Below are 19,440 nucleotides of genomic sequence, written 5' to 3'. Positions count from 1 at the left end.
GAAACAGAGGAGACACCATCACCCACTGAGAATCTCACCTACCATGAGCTACAGGCTAATGCTTTACTGTATGCAATCCTTTCCTCCATCCCTCAAGGTAGAATCACCATCAGACACTGAGGAAACTGAGGCTCAGAGGAACTAAGTAACTCTTCAATGGGATTCAAACCCAGCTCTGCCCACCAAGCCCATGAGTTTCACTGTGTTTTGCTAAAAGGCTGAATGGGAGGAAAAGGAAGATGAACTGAAGTGCCAGACACCTTCTCAATCCTGTTCTCGAAGTGAGCAGCTTTCCCCAGCACTGGCATCAAGGTAGGGTCAAGATGACTAGGGAGGAGGAATTATACAGGTTGAGTAGCCCCTTCCCTAGATGCTTGGGACCAGAAGTGTTTCAGATTTTGGATTTTGGATTCTTTTCCCCCAGATTTAGGAATATCTGCAGAATACATACCAGCTGAACATCCCTAATCTAAAAATCTGAAATCCAAAATTCTCCAATGAGTATTTCCTTTAAGGGTCATGTCAGAACTCAAAAAGTTCTATATTTGGAGGCTTTCGGATCAGGAACGCTCAACCTGTAACGCGACCACAGTCTTCACTTCTAGGCTCTGTTTTATTCACCATCCTCTGTTCAGATCTGATCTCCTGGAAGAAGGTGCACATTGTGTACCACTAGGAGGGCTGGCCCCGGCAACAGTGAGATCTGGAGGTTCTACACACACCCTAAAGTGGACAACTATTGGTTGAGGACCAGAGTGCTACTGTTTAAAGAAAAATGTTAGACAAAATAAATTTAGCCACATTTATTTAAGAACTATCCATGAACTGGGCAGCACTCAGAACCAGGAGAGATTCAGAGAGCGCCACCAAGCAGTGTGAGCAGCAAGTCTTTAGAGGCCGAACATGGAAGCAAGGTAGAGAAATCATCTAAAGGGCTACAGCTGGGCGTCTGCCTTATTTGGGCATGGTCTGATCAGCTGCCTGCCTGCGACTGGCTGAAACCCAGATGTTTGTTACAAAAAATATGTATTCTGAATTTGGGTTTTGGTTTGTTTATGTACTAAGTTAGGTTGTAGTTTTCCTATGCAATAACTTGAAGTATGGAGAGAGACTCAGGCTAATGTCATGTTACTTAATTAACATGATAAACACCTTTAAAATGCAGGTAGGGTTGTTTTCTCTCCTGGGCATTCTTGCTCAAGGCTCTGACTGATGAGAATCCTGGGGGTTTGACCCAGATGCCCTGGTTCTCCAACTGCAAAAGGGAGATCTTCGTATTTTATTTAGTATTTTACAAAAAGGGCAGGATCTGGCAAAAGTGGCCAGATGAAAATGCACACTAGGGCCAGGTACAGCGGCTCATGCCTACAGTCCCAGAACTTTGGGAGGCTAAAGCAGGAGGATCATTTGAAGCCAGGAGTTTGAGGCCAGCTGGGGCAACATAGCAAGACCCAATCTCTAAAAAAAAAAAAATTTTTTTAAATGCTAGATGTGCTGGCACACACCTGTAATCCAACCTACTCAGGAGACTGAGGCAGGAGGATCACTTGAGCCCAGGAGTTGGAGGCTGAAGTGAGCCGTGATCACACCACTGCATTCCAGCCTAGACAACAAACCCCAACTCAAAAAAAAAAAAAAAAGCCAGTTGTGGTGGATCCCGCCTGTAATCCCAGAACTTTGGGAGGCTGAGGTGGATGGATTGGCTGAGGTCAGAGTTTGAGACCAGCCTGGCCAACATGGTGAAACCTCATCTCTACTAAAAATAATAAATTAGCTGGGTGTGGTAGTACGTGCCTGTAGTCCCAGCTACTCAGGAGACTGAGGCAGGAGAACTGCTTGAATCTGGGAGGCAGAGGTTGTGGTGCGCTGAGATCACCACACTCCAGCCTGGACAACAGAGTGAGAATCCGTCTCAAAAAAAATTAAGAAAAAGAAAAGAAAGAAAGAAAATGCATACTGGGCCTAAATATCTTCTCCCTGTGGATGCCCTTCTGATTTAAAGACAAAGGGGTAACAATATTGCCAGCTCAAGAGGCTGGTGTTCCATCTGTGGGGACTTGGCAGGGCCTTCTAGGACAGAAGGTAACCGACATACTATAGCTTCCCAGCAATTCTCCAAATGCATTCTGTCTGCCTGGTAACAGAGAGGAACAAACCTGATACCCTCTTTATTCATCTGAATTTGGAAATGAAGAAAGTCCTGAGAAAGATATTTGGCGTAAGGATAAGAAAAAAATGGAAGCGCTGAGAGCCAATGGCAGCAAACCTCTCTTTTTTAACACTTGCTGCGAACTCGATGTAAGTAGCTGAGAACTCTCCAGCACTCCCTAAGAATTTAGCTGCATCTTTCCCTTCCTTGAAGACAGTTCTTTGGGCAGTTTTGTGGCACAATAGCCCTAAAACTAGTATGCTCATTTTCAGTCACTATTTGGAAAACTCTAATATTTGGGTGGGCTAACCCTTTTATAAAGACAAAGTATCTGTTGTAGCAATTGGAGCGTAAAAACTAAAGCTAAACACATTTTTCTTTTATTCCCAAAATTCTTTTAACTTTCTTCTTATCAGCAGTCTCTACTTTTCATATCTTCTATAGAGTTCATTTGAGACATGGAGAGAAACACTGATTTTATTTCGCTTTGGCTAATATTTTAATTTGAAGATAGGCTAATGCTTCAAATTCCATGAAATAAATGTCTGTAATTGACACAGTGGTATTCCCACACACTGCCAGAAATGAAATCAGTGCTGAGTCCTCATCCCTTATATTCAACAGCTTCATCGGGTCTTCAGAGGACACAGGCCCAGACAAGGCCTGCCCTTCCATCTTTGATCTCAGCTGATCCTGTAAATGAAAGTCTCTCTTTCAGGGACTATTACTGTCCTGCAAAACTCAATGTCCTTCTATGAACCCCCTCAACTGGCTTAGCGAGAATAGTTGCCAGAGGAACAAGACCATTCTTCCATTAACTTTTTTGATATCTACATTTTTACCTTTTACAATACGACCCCTGCTCAGATTAAATGTTCCTCTGGGTCCTCCCTGATCCACTACCTGGCCTGCCTCCCTTTCTCATGGAACTCTCACTCCTCCATCACCTGCACGGCTATTCATAATTCACACAAATCTCTCCCCTTCATTCACGCAGCACAGTCGGTCGATTCTACCACCAGCCAGACAAGCTTCCCGATTCCCATTCCTCCTCTGTAGCCACTGACCCACAGAGATGGAGCCTCCAACTGTTTTGGTTTTGGCCCCCCCATGCCAAGAAAGTGACGCTGACTTCAACTTTTCATCAGCACATCCCTGTCAGGGGTTATATTTCTGTTCCTCATAAGCAACTCCTTCACACTGAGATTAAAGGGTTTTCAATCAAATTACCCATGGGTCTCCACACTGCATCTTGGTCACGTGGGTCATTTCCTTTCCCCATCCATAACTTCTGTTGATGCTCTCAGGAACAGTGTTCAAAGCACCAAGCTTGTTTTAGGTCCCTACCCAACATATTGCTCCTTGGCCTTCAAGGAGTAACATTCGGTTGGATCACGGACTACGTGAGGTCTCTGCACTTGAAAGTACTTTAAAAGCAGTCTCCAATTGCAATTAATCTTAGGTACCTTTTCTTTTCCCTAAATTACCTTTGCTCTGATGGATTTTAGCTGCACTTTCTTTGTTCAATTGGGTATCTTCCACTCCCATGCCCCAATCTACTCACAATTGCCATCTTAAAAGGTTAAAGGCTAAACATCTCTATCTCATTATCAAAACAACATGAACCATCTCTCTCTTATGTTATCGGAAAAGAAACTGAATGGTCTCCTCAACCATGTTTTCTTGTCAAAAGTTTCCTAACGACCTTCAGGAAATTAATGCTCAGTTACCCATTGTTACAGTATCTGTTCAGTCATTCTGATCGCCATATTTCTTGGTCAGATTCACCTATTTGAACAGAATCACCATTTCACCAAGAATAGGATTAAGCTAAAAGAGATTAGTAAAGCTGGGCAAAGAGTTCAAGTGAATATTAGATAAATTCTCTTTATTTTATTTATTTATTTTGAGATGGAGTCTCGCTCTGTCACCCAGCCTGGAATGGTGATGTGATCTCAGCTCACTGCAACCTCTGCCTCCCGGGTTCAAGTGATTCTCCTGCCTCAGCCTCTTGAGTAGCTGGGATTACAGGCACACACCATCACACTTGGCTAATAGAAATTCTCTTTAAATGGCCCTTATAAATTGATATAGCAAAGTGCTCAAAATTTCAATTTTGGTAAGAGCATTATCAACTTGTATTATTCATTAATTTGCTTACTTTAAATTAACACCGGCACTGGGTATTATTAGTAAAGCTAATATCCACTCTCAATCAAAATCCGCTCTCTCCATTAGAAAATAAGACCACACCAGAACCCTTACACATCCTAAAGAAAAGATGTCTTGCTGGTTACTTAGACAAAAATTAAACTTAGGAAGAATCTGCTGGAAGTATTCAAGTACTCTTAAGCTACCTCCACAGAAGTTCAATGCCCCACAGGGAGAAACTACATAAAATCACATTTTCTTATTCTATGCTCCTATAATCAATGTTTCTGAGACAAGTCCTATTCTTCCTGCAAGCTTTGGCTACTTCCGGGGAGAACCGTAAGATTTATTTCTTCTATTGGGGACATTTTCAGGCTGTTTTATGAGTCAGAAATCTGTCTGCAACGGAACATATCTCCTGTACACTGTGTTTAGTGCTTCAGTAGGTCCTTTGTAAACTGGGTAGGAAATGTGTTAAACTCAGTCCTTCCCCCAAGGACCCTTTCTGAAATAAGGAACCAGCCTTTAAAGCTAAGCACACTAACCTTTTAATAACTCAACAACCAGCACTTTATGCCCTCCAAACACAGGATGGCATGGGAGCAACTACCAAGACTCCTGAATTAGGTCTTTCTTCTTATCTTTTTTATCTTTGCCAAAGCTCCTCAATAATATTTGGCAACATTGGCCAGGCACGGTGACTCACTCCTGTAATCCCAGCACTTTGGGAGGCCGAGGAGGGCAGATCATCTGAGGTCAGGAGCTCGAGACCAGCCTGGCCAACATGGTGAAACCCTGTCTCTACTACAAATACAAAAATTAGCTAGACATGGTGGTATGCTCCTGTAGTCCCAGCTACTCAGGAGGCTGAGGCAGGAGAATTGCTTGAGCCCAGGAGGTGGAGGTTGCAGTGAGCCAAGATTGTGCCACTGCACTCCAGCTTGGGTGACAGAGCAAGACATCATTAAAAAAAACAAGTTGGCAACATTAAAATATATGCATCAGTAAAATTCTTCCATCCCTCCATCCCTCCCTTTCTTCCTTTCTTTCTTTTTTAAAGAGACAGGGTCTCGCCATATTACCCAGGGTGGTTTCAAACTCCTGGGCTCAAGCAATCCTCCTACTTCGGCCTCCCAAAAGTGCTGGGATTATAGGCATGAGCCACCACATCCAGCCTCTAAAAAATTCTTTTTAACATTTTTGTAGATAAAAGGTTGGCAGTGTAGGGATAGTCACTCTCAAGAATAATCAATAGAAGCAAAAATGGGTACACTCTTTTCAAAGGGCAATTTGGCCAAAAAACCTTTACTATGTAAATACCCTTTATTTATTTTTTTTGTGAACACCTCGTAACTCAGCAACTTCTAGGACATATCATAAGGAAATAAGTAGGTGTCAAAGGTTTAGTTATAAGTGCATCTGTTAGAGCATGTTACCACAGTTACAGAAAAACTGAAAGCAAACTAAATGTGCCTAAATGCTGGATTAATCGAATAAATTAAATTATGTTATTCCTACAATGGGTATTCATTTTTTAAAAATAACACTGTAGATAAATATTGACTTGTTCAGATATTTACAATATACTGGGTAGAAAAGGCAAGTTTTTTTTTTTTTGAGACGGAGTTTCGCTCTTGTTACCCAGGCTGGAGTGCAATGGCGCGATCTCGGCTCACCACAACCTCCGCCTCCTGGATTCAAGCAATTCTCCTGCCTGAACCTCCTGAGTAGCTGGGATTACAGGCACGCGCCACCATGCCCAGCTAATTTTTTTGTATTAGAAAAGGCAAGTTTAAGGTAACATGCCTAAGACAATCAAAATTTTGTTTAGAAATTATATATTGTTTTTCATCAAATCTAAAATGCCATTGATTGTAAGATTACTAAATATAGGACTAAGAAAAAAACACTGCCAGTTAAACCGTGCCACCCCAATACCTATAAATCACATATGGATTTTTTTTAAAAGAAGTTAAAGTGTGAAATAACATGTATATCAGAATGAATAAAATGTGGAATGTCTATCAAATTTCTGTTGTTGTTGTTGTTGAGATGGGGATCTCTCATGCTGTCCAGGCTGGTCTTAAACTCCTGGACTCAAGCAATCTGCCTGCGTAAGCCTCCCAAAGTGCTGGAGTTACAGGCATGAACCACCAAGTGTGGCTTATAACATTTTTATAACTTGGGAATAGGAAAGAATTTTAGACAAAACACAAAAGACACATGAAAAAGATTACAGATTTGGCTATTTAAAATTATTAACTCTTGTACAACAAAAGGCACCATAAACAAAGTGAAAATACAAGCCACAGACTGGGAGCAAGTATTTGCAATCTGTATAACAGATAAGCAATTTGTATCTAGCATTATTAAGAATTCTCCAGATTGACCAGGCATGGTGGCTCATGCATGCAATCCTAGCACTTTGGGAGGCTGAGGCGGGTGGACCACCTGAGTTCAGGAGTTCAAGACCAGTCCGACCAACATGGTGAAACCCCATCTCTACTAAATACAAAAAAATTAGCTGGGCATGGTGGCACATTTCTCTAATCCCAGCTACTTTGGAGGCTGAGGCAAGAGAATCGCTTGAACCCAGGAGGCGGAAGTTGCAGTGAGGCAAGATCACACCACTGCACTCCAGCCTGGGCAACAAGAGTGAAATCTATCTCCAAAAAAAAAAAAAAAAGAAATGCCAGAAACAACAACAAAAAAATCCTGCAGATTAAAAATAAATATATACACAGCCACATAGAAAAATGGACAAAAATATAAAAAATGAGTTTTTGAAGATTAAAAAAATGGACAAAAATGAATAGGCAATTTACAAAACAAGAAACCAAAGAACTTAATAAAAGTATGTAAAAAGAGGTTCAATCGCAATAGTACATAGGAAACTTCAAACTGAATCCTCAAAGAGGTGCCATTCACCCCCATCAGGTGGCCAACATGAAGCGAATCTGACAACACTTAAGTTTTAGCAGCAATGCTTACGCATGTTCACAGGAGTGTGAATTGGTTAGGTGACTCAATTTGATAATATCTACTAACACTGAAAATCTTCATTCCTTATAATGCAGAAATTCCAGATGCTGTACAGACCTTTAAGAAAAAACTGACCGGGTGCGGTAACTCACGCTTGTAATCTAAGCACTTTGAGAGGCCAAGGCGGGTGGATCACTTGAGGTTGGGAGTTTGAGACCACCCTGGCTAACATGGTAAAACCCGTCTCTATTAAAAATACAAAAATCAGTCAGGCGTGGTAGCGGGTGGTGCCTGGAATCCCAGCTACTTGGGAGGCTGAGGCAGGAAAATTGCTTGAACTCGGGAGGGGGAGGTGGCAGTGGGCTGAGATTGTGCCACTGGACTCCAGCATGGGTGACAGAGCAAGACTTCATCTCAAAAAAAAAGAAAAGGAAAAAAACGTACACAAAAAGGCATGCACAGGAAAACTTTACTGCAGCCACTATTTATACCTATAAAAAAATAAGTAAACGGATAAATAAATTTTTATCTACTCATATAACAGAATGCCATATGGCAGTTTAAATGCATGTCCCAAGTTTCATTATCACTGTATACAGGGAATGAGATCAGAGAGTTCACAGAACTTTCAGCTGCATTGGTAACATTCATCAAGGGGTTAAAAAGAGACAGTTTAAAAAAGACCTTTTCGGGGGCTGGACATGGTGACTCACACCTGTTATCCCAGCACTTTGGGAGGTTTAGGGGAGCAGATCACTTGAGCCCAGGAGTTTGAGACCAGCCTGAGCAACATGGTGAAACCCCATCTCTACGAAAAATACAAAAATTAGCCTGGCATGGTAGCATATGCCTGTGGTCTCAGGTACTCGGAAGGCTGAAGTGGGAGGATCACCTGAGCCTGGGAGGTCAAGGCTGCAGTGATCTGAGGTCATGCCACTACACGCCAGCCTGGGTGACAGAGTGAGATTCAGTCTCAAAAACAAAACAAAACAGGCAAACAAAAAGACAGGCGAGTGACCCGTGGCAAATGCAGCACAGAGCTGAAGATGAGGCGCTCACAGGTATTTCTTAGATTCTTCTCCATTTGTATCTGCATGCTTACAATATGCTACAGTAAAAATAAATGAATTTTAAAAGCATACACTGGAAGATTATCAAATGTTGGTAGATGCGTGTTACATGTGTATCTATCTGTGTATATGTGTATGTGGTGCCAGGCAAATTGCTTAAGGTCTTCTCACGTGCCAGATGAGGATAAAAGTAGCTCTCTCACAGAGTGAAGACTGCGTGAATAATCCATGTCGGAAACTGAGCAGTCCCCTGCACCTTCGAAACACAACACATGGTAGCTGTAATTTGTGGTCGGAAGAAAACACACACAAGGTGCAGAAGAAACACCAATGGTCAGATCTGGGTGGGTGTTTGTTATTGTTGTTATTATGTATTGTTCTTCCGCTTCCTTTTTTTTTTCCAATTTCCATCACTGGGCTTTTTTTTATTTTTATTTTTGAGACAGAGTCTTGCTCTGTCACCTGGGCTGAAGTGCAGTCCAGGTGTGAAGATCACACCAGGCTGAAGTGGTGCGATCTCGGCTTACTACAACCTCCGCCTCCCAGGTTCGAGTTATTCTCCTGCCTCAGCCTCCCAAGTAGCTGCAACCACAGGTGCATGCCACCATGCCCGCCTAATTTTTGTATTTTTAGTAGAGACGGTGTTTCACCATATTGGCCAGGCTGGTCTCAAACTCCTGACCTTATGAACTGCCCACCTTGGCCTCCCAAATTGCTGGGATTACAGGCATGAGCCACAGTGCCCAAGCCATCAAAGGGCCTTTATAACAAGATCAAAAAAGAATCTTTAAAAAATGTTAAGGGCCACTGAGAATGTGTTATCACTTTTCCACTCATGTGCCACTCCCTCTCCTTGGAAGTCAAGCTGTGTGCTGGGTATGGGAACACAAAGACAGAATATTCCTTGCTCTTGAGGACCTTTCAGGAAAGTACAGTAAGGATGTGCAAGGTGGTTCACACCTGTAATCCCAGCACTTTGGGAGGCCAAGATAGAAGGATCCTTTGAACCTCCAGGAGTTCAAGACCAGCCTGGGTAACATAACAAGACCTTGTCTCTACAAAAAATACAAAAATTAGCTGGGCAAGGTGGTGTACGCCTGTAGTCCCAGCTACATGGGAGACGAGGCAGGAGGATTGCTTGAGCTAGGGAGGTTGAGGCTGCAGTGAGCTATGATCACACCACTGTACTCTAGCCTGGGTGACAAAATGAGACCCTGTCTCCAAAAAAAGGAAAGAAAGAAAGTGTAGTAGAAATGAAAATTAATAATTATGCATGAATGCACAAATATAAGGCAAAAACATCTCATGGCCCAGCCTCTGACAACAGTAGAATCTTTGGATATGAGAGCTTAAATTCTGAGATGGTGATAAGGAAGCCAGAAACATGCATGATTTCAGGTGACCTAAGCATGTAATAAGCCCTGCATAGTCACTAACCAAACCATACTAAGCAAAGAACAAACTGGAGGAAAGTCACAGACGCCCCCAGTATAATCCTTTAATCTGATGCTACTCAAAGGACGGTCCACAGCCCAAACTGTTACTGTTCTGCAACCAGAAAAGAACTAAAAAACTTTTTTTTCTTTTAACTGAGACAGGCTCTCACTCAGCTGTTCAGGCTGAATTGCAGTGGCTTGAAGACAGCTCACTACAGCCTCGACCTCCACAACTTATGTGATCTTCATGCCTCAGGTTCCAGAGCAGCTAGGACCACAGGTGCATACACTTGATGGTGTTACTTGTATTTTTTGTAGACAAAGCCTTGCTATGTTGCCCAGGCTGGTCTTGAACTCCTGGACTCAAGCAATCCTCATGACTCAGCCTCCCAAAGTGCTGAGATTATAGGCATGAACCACTGCACTTGGCCCACTTCAGGAACTTTTGTACCTATCTGACATTGCTGCAATATCCACATATATGCTCAATAGATTGGTCTCACTGAACAGAGTATACAATAAAAGGATTCACAATGGATGGATATTTTAAAATAAATTAAAACAACACAACAACCAAAAAAGACCATTTTCTCACAAATAGTTTGGAGAAACACAGTTTTAAAACTCCTTGGGTAAGGCTCTTTGGCTAGTGCTGAAGTTGAGTTTGGAATGAAATTCAACAGCAGCGGCTGGTTTATAACTTAGCAGAGAAGCTCCAAATTCCAATACCTCTTGGAGTGTCCCCACTAACAAACGTTAAAGAACTCTCACACAGCTGTCATCCTTGATAGTGACTTAAGGGCCATCTCCAGAGAGTGCCTCTGGATAGCCCTAAGGGGGCAGGGGGGTAGAGGAGATGGCAAATCCAAAAGATCCAGCAAACATCCCTCTCCAATTAATTCCACTCGGAGGTAGGAAACAGATGGGGCAGCCAATGGCTGCAGGAGAAAAAGCATGGTGTGAAATGGCAGAGCTGAGGTAAGTCGGCAGTCCAAACACAACGCCCTCCGTTATGTAAGAAACCACAGCGGCGTGCAGGCTGCCAGGGCAAAATAATGTGCCTCTGTGTGTGTGGGACTGAGCGAGGGGCAGAGACTGCAAGGGACACGCTTGGAGTTTATCTAAGCCATGTACACATTCGGGCCCCAAAGTGGGCTGAGCTTTGAGAAAAAAAAAAACAGATACAGGGGCCGCTGACCAAAGCAGCTTCACTTCCCACTGCCCATGGCCTGGACCACTATCTCACCAGGCCCCCCAACCCTTCCTGGCAGCCTCCTTTCATAGACACTTGCAACCTGAAAACTTCATACCCCTCCAGTTGGCTTCTTTCATGCTAGTTAATTTGAAAGCAGGAGGGTTTACAGATGGGGACAGAGAAAAGGGATGGGGAATGCTGTATTTGGGCCTCTGCAGCACAGCCTTCAGTTCTTCAACAGCCTTCAGTTCTTAAAACATGTAGACGTGTGTAACCACTTATGGCCAAAGTCTCATCTGCTGCATATTTCAAAAAGACAATGCAGCCAGGCATGGTGGCTCATGCCTGTAATCCCAGCACTTTGGGAGGCCAAGGCGGGAAGATCACTTGAGCCCAGGAGTTTGAGATCCACCTCGGGAACAGAGTGAGACCCTCATCTCTACTAAAAAAAAGAAAAAATAGCTGGGCATAGTGGCATGAACCTGTAGTCCCAGCTACTCAGGAGGCCGAGGCAGGAAGATCACTTGAGCCTGGGAATTTGAAGCTGCAGTGAGCCATGATTTTGCCACTACACTCCAGCCTGGGTGACAAAGACCCTGTCTCAATTTTTTTTAAAAAATGCAGCAACCTGAAAAATAGACGCAATGAGATCCCCAAGAGGACCTTGTTCCTGTGCCTCAGTAAGGGAGATTGAACGAGTTGAAAAGATAAACTTAGAAAGACAGAGTCCCCTGGAGGCCCCAGAAAGCAATCAAGCTTAGTTCAAGTGCCTCAGTGAAGAGGGGCCGTGCTGTACAGTATCCGCCAGTGCAGGAAGAGTGTTCTGAGGGCCGGCTGCGGTGTGGCTCACTCCTGTAATCCCAGCACTTTGGGAGGCCAAGGTGGACAGATCACTTGAGGTCAGGAGTTCGAGAACAGCCTGGCCAACCAGGCAAAACTCTGGCTTTACAAAAAAATACAAAAAATTAGCCAGGCGTGGTGGCGTGTGCCTGTACTCCCAGCTACTCGGGAGGCTGAGGCAGGAGAATTGTTTGAACCTGGGAGGCGGAGCCTGGACAACAGAGTGAGACACTGTCTCAAAAAGGAAAAAAAAAAAACAACCTGCATTCTGAATTACGAGAGATGCATATTTTAACCCCAAAACCAGTCGACCCAGTGAATGACAGCATTAGGCTCAACTTTCTTGCCCTTGGGAAAAAAATGCAAAATTGCTGTCATAGCTGTTCTTTCTCTGAAGAATCAAAGAAGCAAAAAACATTCATGAAGGAGAAGGAAAGGAAAAAAACGAGACGACATTTAAATGTATTCATCCATTCATTGCAAACATGTCGTGGAGGCCTACTCTGTGCCAGACTCCCAGCCATCTTGGTGTGTAGAGCCAAGAATAGCAGAGAGGCAGAAAACAAGCAATGACAGGTGTGAGAAGAGTTACAGAGGAAGGGCACTCTTCCTCTTGTATGCCAGGGATCAGGGAGGGAGTCCCGGAGGATTCACTGATTAAGCTGACGCTTGAAGATGTATAAGAACTAATGGACAAGATGGCAAGGAAGGTTTCAGAAAGAGCGACCAGCATGGGGGAGGGCCCTAAATCTGGAGGGAGGGTGATACATTTGTCAAGTTAAAGTTAAGTTATCATGGCTTAGGGAGAGATGTGGAGAGTAGATCCCACGGAAAGCTTGAGGGGTAGGTGCGGTCACATTACACAGGCCTTTTTAGACCTTATTAAGGATTTGGAAATCTATCCCTGAAGACAATATGAAGCCTTTGGAGCATTCTAAGTGGTGAAAAGTCATGTTTCAGGGTCCTATTTAAAAAAAGTTAAAACAGGGCTGGGCACATTGGCTCATGCCTGTAATCCCAGCACTTTGGAAGGCCAATGTGGGAGGACTGCTTGAGCCGAGCAGTTTGAGACCAGCCTTGGCAACCTAGGGACACCTTGTCTCTAGGAAAATAAACAAAATTAGCTGGGTGTGGTGGCAGGCGCCTGTAGTCTCAGCTACTCAGGAGGCTGAGATGGGAGAATCACTTGAGCCCATGAGGCTGAGGCTGCAGTGAGCCAAGATTCACAACTGCACTCCAGCCTGGGTGACAGAGTGAGACCACATCTCAAAAAAAGAAAAGTTAAAATAGATTGGGAAAGGGTAAGAACAGTCACTTGAGTGACAGATCATGGTAATTTGGTCTGGAACACTGCAAAAGCATGTAGCCAAAGTGGGCAGATTTGAGAGTTGTTTAAGAGACAGAATCACTGTTTCATTTAACTATTTCCTGGATTCCCACTGCGTGCCAGGCTAGGCACATATGTGCTAGGTGTGGGCACACAGGGGCAAATAAGAAAGACACAATCCCTACCCAAATGGCACTTATGGTATGGTGCGGGACACAGCCACTCAATAAAAGCAGTATGCAAATTACACCTGTGATACATGCGAAGCCGCATCAGTATGGGAAGCTGAGACAGCACAGTCTGGAGGCCCAGAGGTAGGGCTTGATGACTGAATGGATGTCAGGGAGACAGGAAAGGTGTATGGCTTGAAGGTCGCCTGGGCAGATGGCGGCACCATTCCCAAGAGGGTGACTAGATTCTAGCCCAGATGGGATAAGTAAGATGATGAGTTCTGCTGGGTTGAGAGCGATGTGGAACTGCCCAGGCAGTGAGTCAGGAGAGGAATGGGCTCAAGAGGCAGATACGGAATTTAGCATCAGATCCCAGAGGCAGCGAAGGGAGAGAATTAAGTGACCAGGGCAGGCATTGAGAAACAGTGTGAGTGCAAGAACTATTTCCTGTTTAGCACTGTATCTGCCATGCCCAGCCCCGGACCTGATGTCTCTTAAATAGTAACATATATTTTGTCTAATGAAAGAATGAACAGTATAAAACCTCTACTATAGAACTTGGGCACTAGTAGGTACTCAATTCAGACGCTACATTTATATATCCTCATAAAAGATACAGGCATTCTGCAAACTCAAGAAGATACAGTTCTTATGAGATGGCACTCCATTTCCTCTGCCACAACACACGCTTTCTTGATATTGGAATTAGAAACGACAGATTTCATTCTCTCATTGATCCCTTGACTCTGGAAACCTGAATACCAGGGTAATAACCCACCTTGCCTGGCTCTCCTAAACTTTCAAATAAGCTCGGGTGGGGCTGGCAGGGCTAAGAGCTGGAAGGATGGCTGGCAGAAATCGTACTCTATCTGGCTTTCGTCAGCCAACCAAAAGCCTGCCGTGCTCCCTCTTAGACACTCGGCAGTGCTAGTCAGTCTCCAGGTAGGTCTGATGATCTCCAGGCCCTGCGTCAGCCCACAACACATTCCCAGTCGTCTTATTAGAAAAGAGCACGTGGAAGCCCATCTGGGCTGGAAAACTGGGTCTCCGACACCCTTCTCTGGGCCATCACACATGTTCAAGCAGGGAGCAGCCTCCCCAGGCCCACACGTGGGCCTCGTCACGTTCTAAATGCCCCAAGGAAAAGATGCTGTTCAGGCTCTACCTCAGAAACGTGTTTCAGCCTCTGGCAGGATGAGGGAGGGGAATCAGCTTCCCTGGGCTGCTCGATCTGCCAGACTTAGAATAAAGAGCTTTTCAGAGCCTGGAGTTTTCCAGCTGCCTGGAAACAGGAAGTGCCCAATCCCCGAGAACAGTAACCCTCACACACGCCCTGCATAAAGACATGTTGAGCCATTAGCCCTAATTGCCTGTGACTGACACAGGAGTGAAGCCGGTCTTCCAGGCATTCGCTCAGCAGAAAAGAAAACAAACAGCTCACTGGGGACCCAGGCAGCCATTTTCTCTCCTTTCTGCCAAAATGATCCTGCTCTGTTCCCCCCAGATTATAACATACAGTCTTGAAATTATAAACAAAACAAAGGTCTTTCGAGTATTTCTTACCACATACAAAAGAGAAATAGCTCCGTAGGGAGTAGTTGGACACAAAGCAATGGGTTAGTGAGCTTTTTGCTTTAACCTTTGCTAAAATAAAAAACCTCGCAAAAAAAATCTCAGAGCTGCCTCTCAATACTGTCAGTTCTTGCCAGGTTGGAGGTACGAAGGTATGTTGAGCAGGGCTTTCTGAAGAGAGGGGAGTTAGGTAGCGTGGTGCATGCTAGGAAAACAATACCTACATGGTAAAGGTCACATAGGCCTTCAGATAAAGGATTTTTGTTTTGACAATTACTCTTTTGAAAATGTCTTAAGCCAGGCTAGGCAACTTGGCAAACCCCTGTCTCTACAAAGACAAAAACAAAAAAACATGGTTGTGTGTGCCTATAGTCCCAGCTACTTGGGAGGCTGAGGTGGGAGAATTGTTTGAGCCCAGGAGGTCGAGGCTGCAGTGAGTCAAGATCACACACACTACTGGACTCCAGCCTGGGCAACAGAGTGAGACTCTGTCTCAAACAACAACAAAGAGAGTAGCTTAAGAATAAAATAAGGAGATGTGATAAGGGAGGGAATAAAAAGAATAAAACAGCACCTTGTAGTCAAATAAGAGGCCTTAATCCCTTCCTTTTCCTTTATGAATTACAAGGGCTCATAGGACACACGCCACCAAGCCATCGTCAGCCAGATCAACAGCAACTAGAGTGACACAGATGTGGGTTTCCTCTGCACCACACTGATAGCTAGGACAGGCAGTGGGACTGGCCCCAACCATGATGGGAGCTGCCGAGAAAGGACTTCACCTCCTGGTTCAGAAGCGTTCTCTTCCTTTATGACCCCTTCACAGCCACTTGAAAAATATCACTTAGCAGGTATAACACCCACCATTCAGTGAGGGCTTCATGTTCACCATCTTATTTGAACCCCTTAACTTCCTGGGGAGATATGTATGTTGATTATCTCTACCTTACTGAGAGGCTAAGTCATTCAGTCAAGGTCACATGGTGAGGGGGATGTGAACCCATAGCTGTTTCATTCCCAGGTCCATGCTTGTAATCTCCACTCATAATATAACCAAACTTGAACTTCTCTTTGGCTTACAAGGGCTGTCTTCTTATCATCCAGGGTCTTAGTTGTCAGATTTATTGTTTAATTTTTATTTTTGAGACAAGGGTCTTGCTCTGTAGTCCAGGCTGGCACAAGTGGCATGATCACAGCTCACTGCTACCTCTAACTCCTGTCTCAAGCGATCTTCCCACCTCGGCCTCCCCAGTAGCTAGTAACTACAGGCACAGGTCACCATGCCCGTGTGTGTGTGTGTGTGTGTGTGTGTGTGTGTGTGTGTGTGTGTGTCTGTGTGTGTCTGTGTAGAGACAGGGTCTCACTATATTGCCCAGGCTGGTCTCAAACTCCTGGCCTCAAGTGATACTCCCACCACAGCCTGCCAAAGCACTAGGATTGATGTGGGAGCCACCACACCATGTGACTGAACTAAAAGATGGCAAGAGGACCGGGTGTGGTGGCTCATGCCTGTAGTTCCATCACTTTGGGAAGTCGAAGCGAGTCCACCCACCTCAACTTCCCAAAGTGATGGATTACTTTCGTCAGGAGTTTGAGACCAGCCTGGCCAACATGGTAAAATCCTATCTCTACTAAAAAAAAAAAAAAATTAGCCAAGCATGGTGGCATGTGCTGTAGCCCTAGTTACTCAGGAGGCTGAGGAAGGAGAATTACTTGAACCTGGGAGGCGAAGGTTGCAGTGAGCCGAGATTGTGCCACTGCATTCCTGGGCAACAGAGCGAGATTCCATCTCAAAAAAAAAAGGGATGGCAAAAAAACTGGTAGCTTATGTTAACTTAAGTCCTAGTTATGAGAATAACATACAGCTATATTCGCAGCCTAAAGCCCAACTCCTCCACGGGCTGATAAGATAAAATTCAAGAGAGAAAAGCTGTTTTCTAGGCAAGATCTAGGCGAAAACCCTCCAATGATTCAGGAAAGCAAAATGAGCTCCTTGTTGTGTAAAAGCCACACTCTTTGAGTCAAGCTGTTCATTTCAAGTCACAGTACAAGGTAGCATTGATTCTGCCCCAGGCGACTGAGATTCTTTTTAAGATTTCTGTAGAACAAGAAGTTCTTCCACACCTCCCTTGCTTCAGTGCGCGGCAGCCTCCCCAGAGGCTACTAGCCACTAGGTAATAAATAATCATGTTGTTTCTGCCCTGGTGAAGGAGCCTCAGTCTTTGGGGAGGACAGATGTGTTATGGGATAGAAGGCTACTCACCCGGCCGGCAGAGCATCGGGGGCCTGGGCAGCCGCTGGGAGCTGCTGTGTACCCGAAGTGCTGGGTTCCTCTCCTTCAGCCGGTGTGGCTGGGGCAGGGAGAGAAGTCGTGTTGGGATTCAGGGTCACACTTGCGGGTGCAGCAGGTGGGGACGTCACACCAACCACGGAAGGTTCTTCGGGATCAGTGGCTGTTGTGGGTTCGTCATTCACTGAAGATGCACAAATCATACTTTAAAGATCAACTAAGAATGAGAATTTTATTTACACTTGCTATGTTTTTCACTTAATAGGCTAACACGGTATCCACAATGTTACACAACATATACTGGGTGACAACAAAAAGTTTTACAGACTGTAACCTTGGAAATTACAGCAAGTCAGTAATGCCTATACAAAGGAAATCACGATGAATCTGAAATAAATACATTAACACTACCTCTTTTACGTAACTTTATCAAGTTCTTCTAATACACAATGTTTTAACATACATTTAACTGTGTTCTAACATACAAGTTTTCTAACATACTAAGCAATAAAAGAGTAGCAGGAAAGATGAACATAACAGAAATATGTTGGGGTCAGGTGCAGTGGCTCATGCCTATAATCCCATCACTTTGGGAGTTCCAGGTGGGCAGATGACTTGAGGTCAGGAATTCAAGACCCACCTGGTCAATGTGACAAAACACTATCTCCGCTAAAAATACAAAAATTAGCTGAGCATGGTGGCACATGTCTATACTCCCAGCTCCTTGGGAGGCTGAGGCAGGAGAATCACTTGAAGCCAGGAAGCAGTGGTTGCAGTGAACCCAGACTGCGCCACTGCACTCCAGCCTGGGTGACAGCAAAATTCTGTCACAAAAAAAAAAAAAAAAGTGCCAGGCTAAATGCAGCAAGGCCAAGGCCAAGTTTATACCATCACATCCTTTTCTTTAAATTTGCCATTTGTTTGCTAGACACGACTAGCACCTTCCAAAAAGCTCATACACACAAAAGAGGCAGAGAACTTTCAATAATGTGCTAATTCTAGGACTCACGTTCAAAGTAAGAAGCGAGAAGAGCTCACATCTAAGGTTCTTCTCTCTGAGATAACAGACGTGAAACCGAAGTGAAATACACTAGTCCCCAGGTCTCCCTGTTTCACCATCTCTTCACTTCTTTGGTGATCACTTACGTTCACAAGGACCCCAAGGCATTGCGATATCCTCTAACTCAAAAAAGGATCAAATAAGGTTTCACAGATTTGTGGTTTTTTTAGAAGCAAGAAGCTATATGCAGAGAATTTTCCATATATGTGCTTGTATATGTGTACATTTATACTAGAATTTCATAGGAAAATGCCTTAGTCATCATTTAGCCTCATCTTCCTATTGAGAAGAGAAATTCTTTTTGTCATTTCTCTAACAAATGGCTATCCAGATTCTTCTTGAACGTTTCTTACAGGAAGCTCACTAAAGGACCACCCCATTGCTGAAGAGATGTGCTTGCCAGAAAGTTGGCGGCGGTGGGGGCTTGGGGGTGGGGGTTGTTTTGTTTTGAGACAGAGTCTCGCTCTGTCACCCACGCTGAAGTGGAATAGCACCATCTTGGCTCACTGCAACCTCTGCCTTCCAGGTTCAGGCAATTCTCATGCCTCTGCCTCCTAAGTAGCTAGGATTACAGGTGTGTGCCACCACATCTGGCTAATTTTTGTATTTTTAGTAGAGATGGGGTTACGCCATGTTGGCCAGGCTGGTCTTGAACTCCTGGCCTCAAGTCATATGCCCACTTTGGCCTCCCAAAATTCTGGGATTATAGGCATGAGCCAGGGCACCCGGCCCAGAAAGGTCTTTTTTTTTCATGTGAGGCTGATTCTACTAGCTGGTCTGAGTCTCCCATCTCCATCACCAAAGCAATTCAAAGTATCTAGGCTGGGTGCTGTGGCTCATGCCTCTAATTCCAGCTCTTTGGGAGCCTGAAGCAGGAGGATTGTTTGAGCCCAGGAGTTCCAGACCAGCCTGGGCAACCTAGTGAGGACTTATCTCTACAAATAATTTAAAAGAGTAGCTGGGTGTGGTGATGCCCATCTGTGGTCCCAGCTACTCAGGAGGCTGAGAGAGAATCACTGGAGCTGAGGAGGTGGAGGCTGAAGTGAACCATGATTGCACTGCTGCAGCCCTGCTTAGCTGACAAAGTGAAACCCATCCACCCATCCATCCATCCATCAATCAGTCAATCAATGGCCACTGTTTCTTGTTAGTCTTCTCTTTTCCAGTAAAGAGGCCTACCATTTCTTCAGTATTTCTA

General features: G+C 44.4%; 1 protein-coding gene across 12 annotated transcripts in view; it reads right to left on the bottom strand.

Annotated features, from left to right (window-relative positions):
• WWP2 (WW domain containing E3 ubiquitin protein ligase 2) overlaps positions 1 to 19,440 on the bottom strand; it is a 179,724-nt gene that overhangs the window by 35,080 nt on the left and 125,204 nt on the right. For all 12 annotated transcript variants that reach the window (NM_001319872.1, XM_054248419.2, XM_035281558.3 and 9 more), the window contains 1 exon segment: positions 17,156 to 17,366. In NM_001319872.1, the coding sequence (NP_001306801.1) occupies positions 17,156 to 17,366 (211 nt within the window).

This window comes from Callithrix jacchus, chromosome 20, assembly GCF_049354715.1.
Source record: "Callithrix jacchus isolate 240 chromosome 20, calJac240_pri, whole genome shotgun sequence".
Lineage (NCBI taxonomy): Eukaryota > Metazoa > Chordata > Mammalia > Primates > Cebidae > Callithrix > Callithrix jacchus.
The sequence above is the reverse complement of the archived record's forward strand: the minus strand, read 5'-3'. Positions and strand labels throughout refer to the sequence as shown.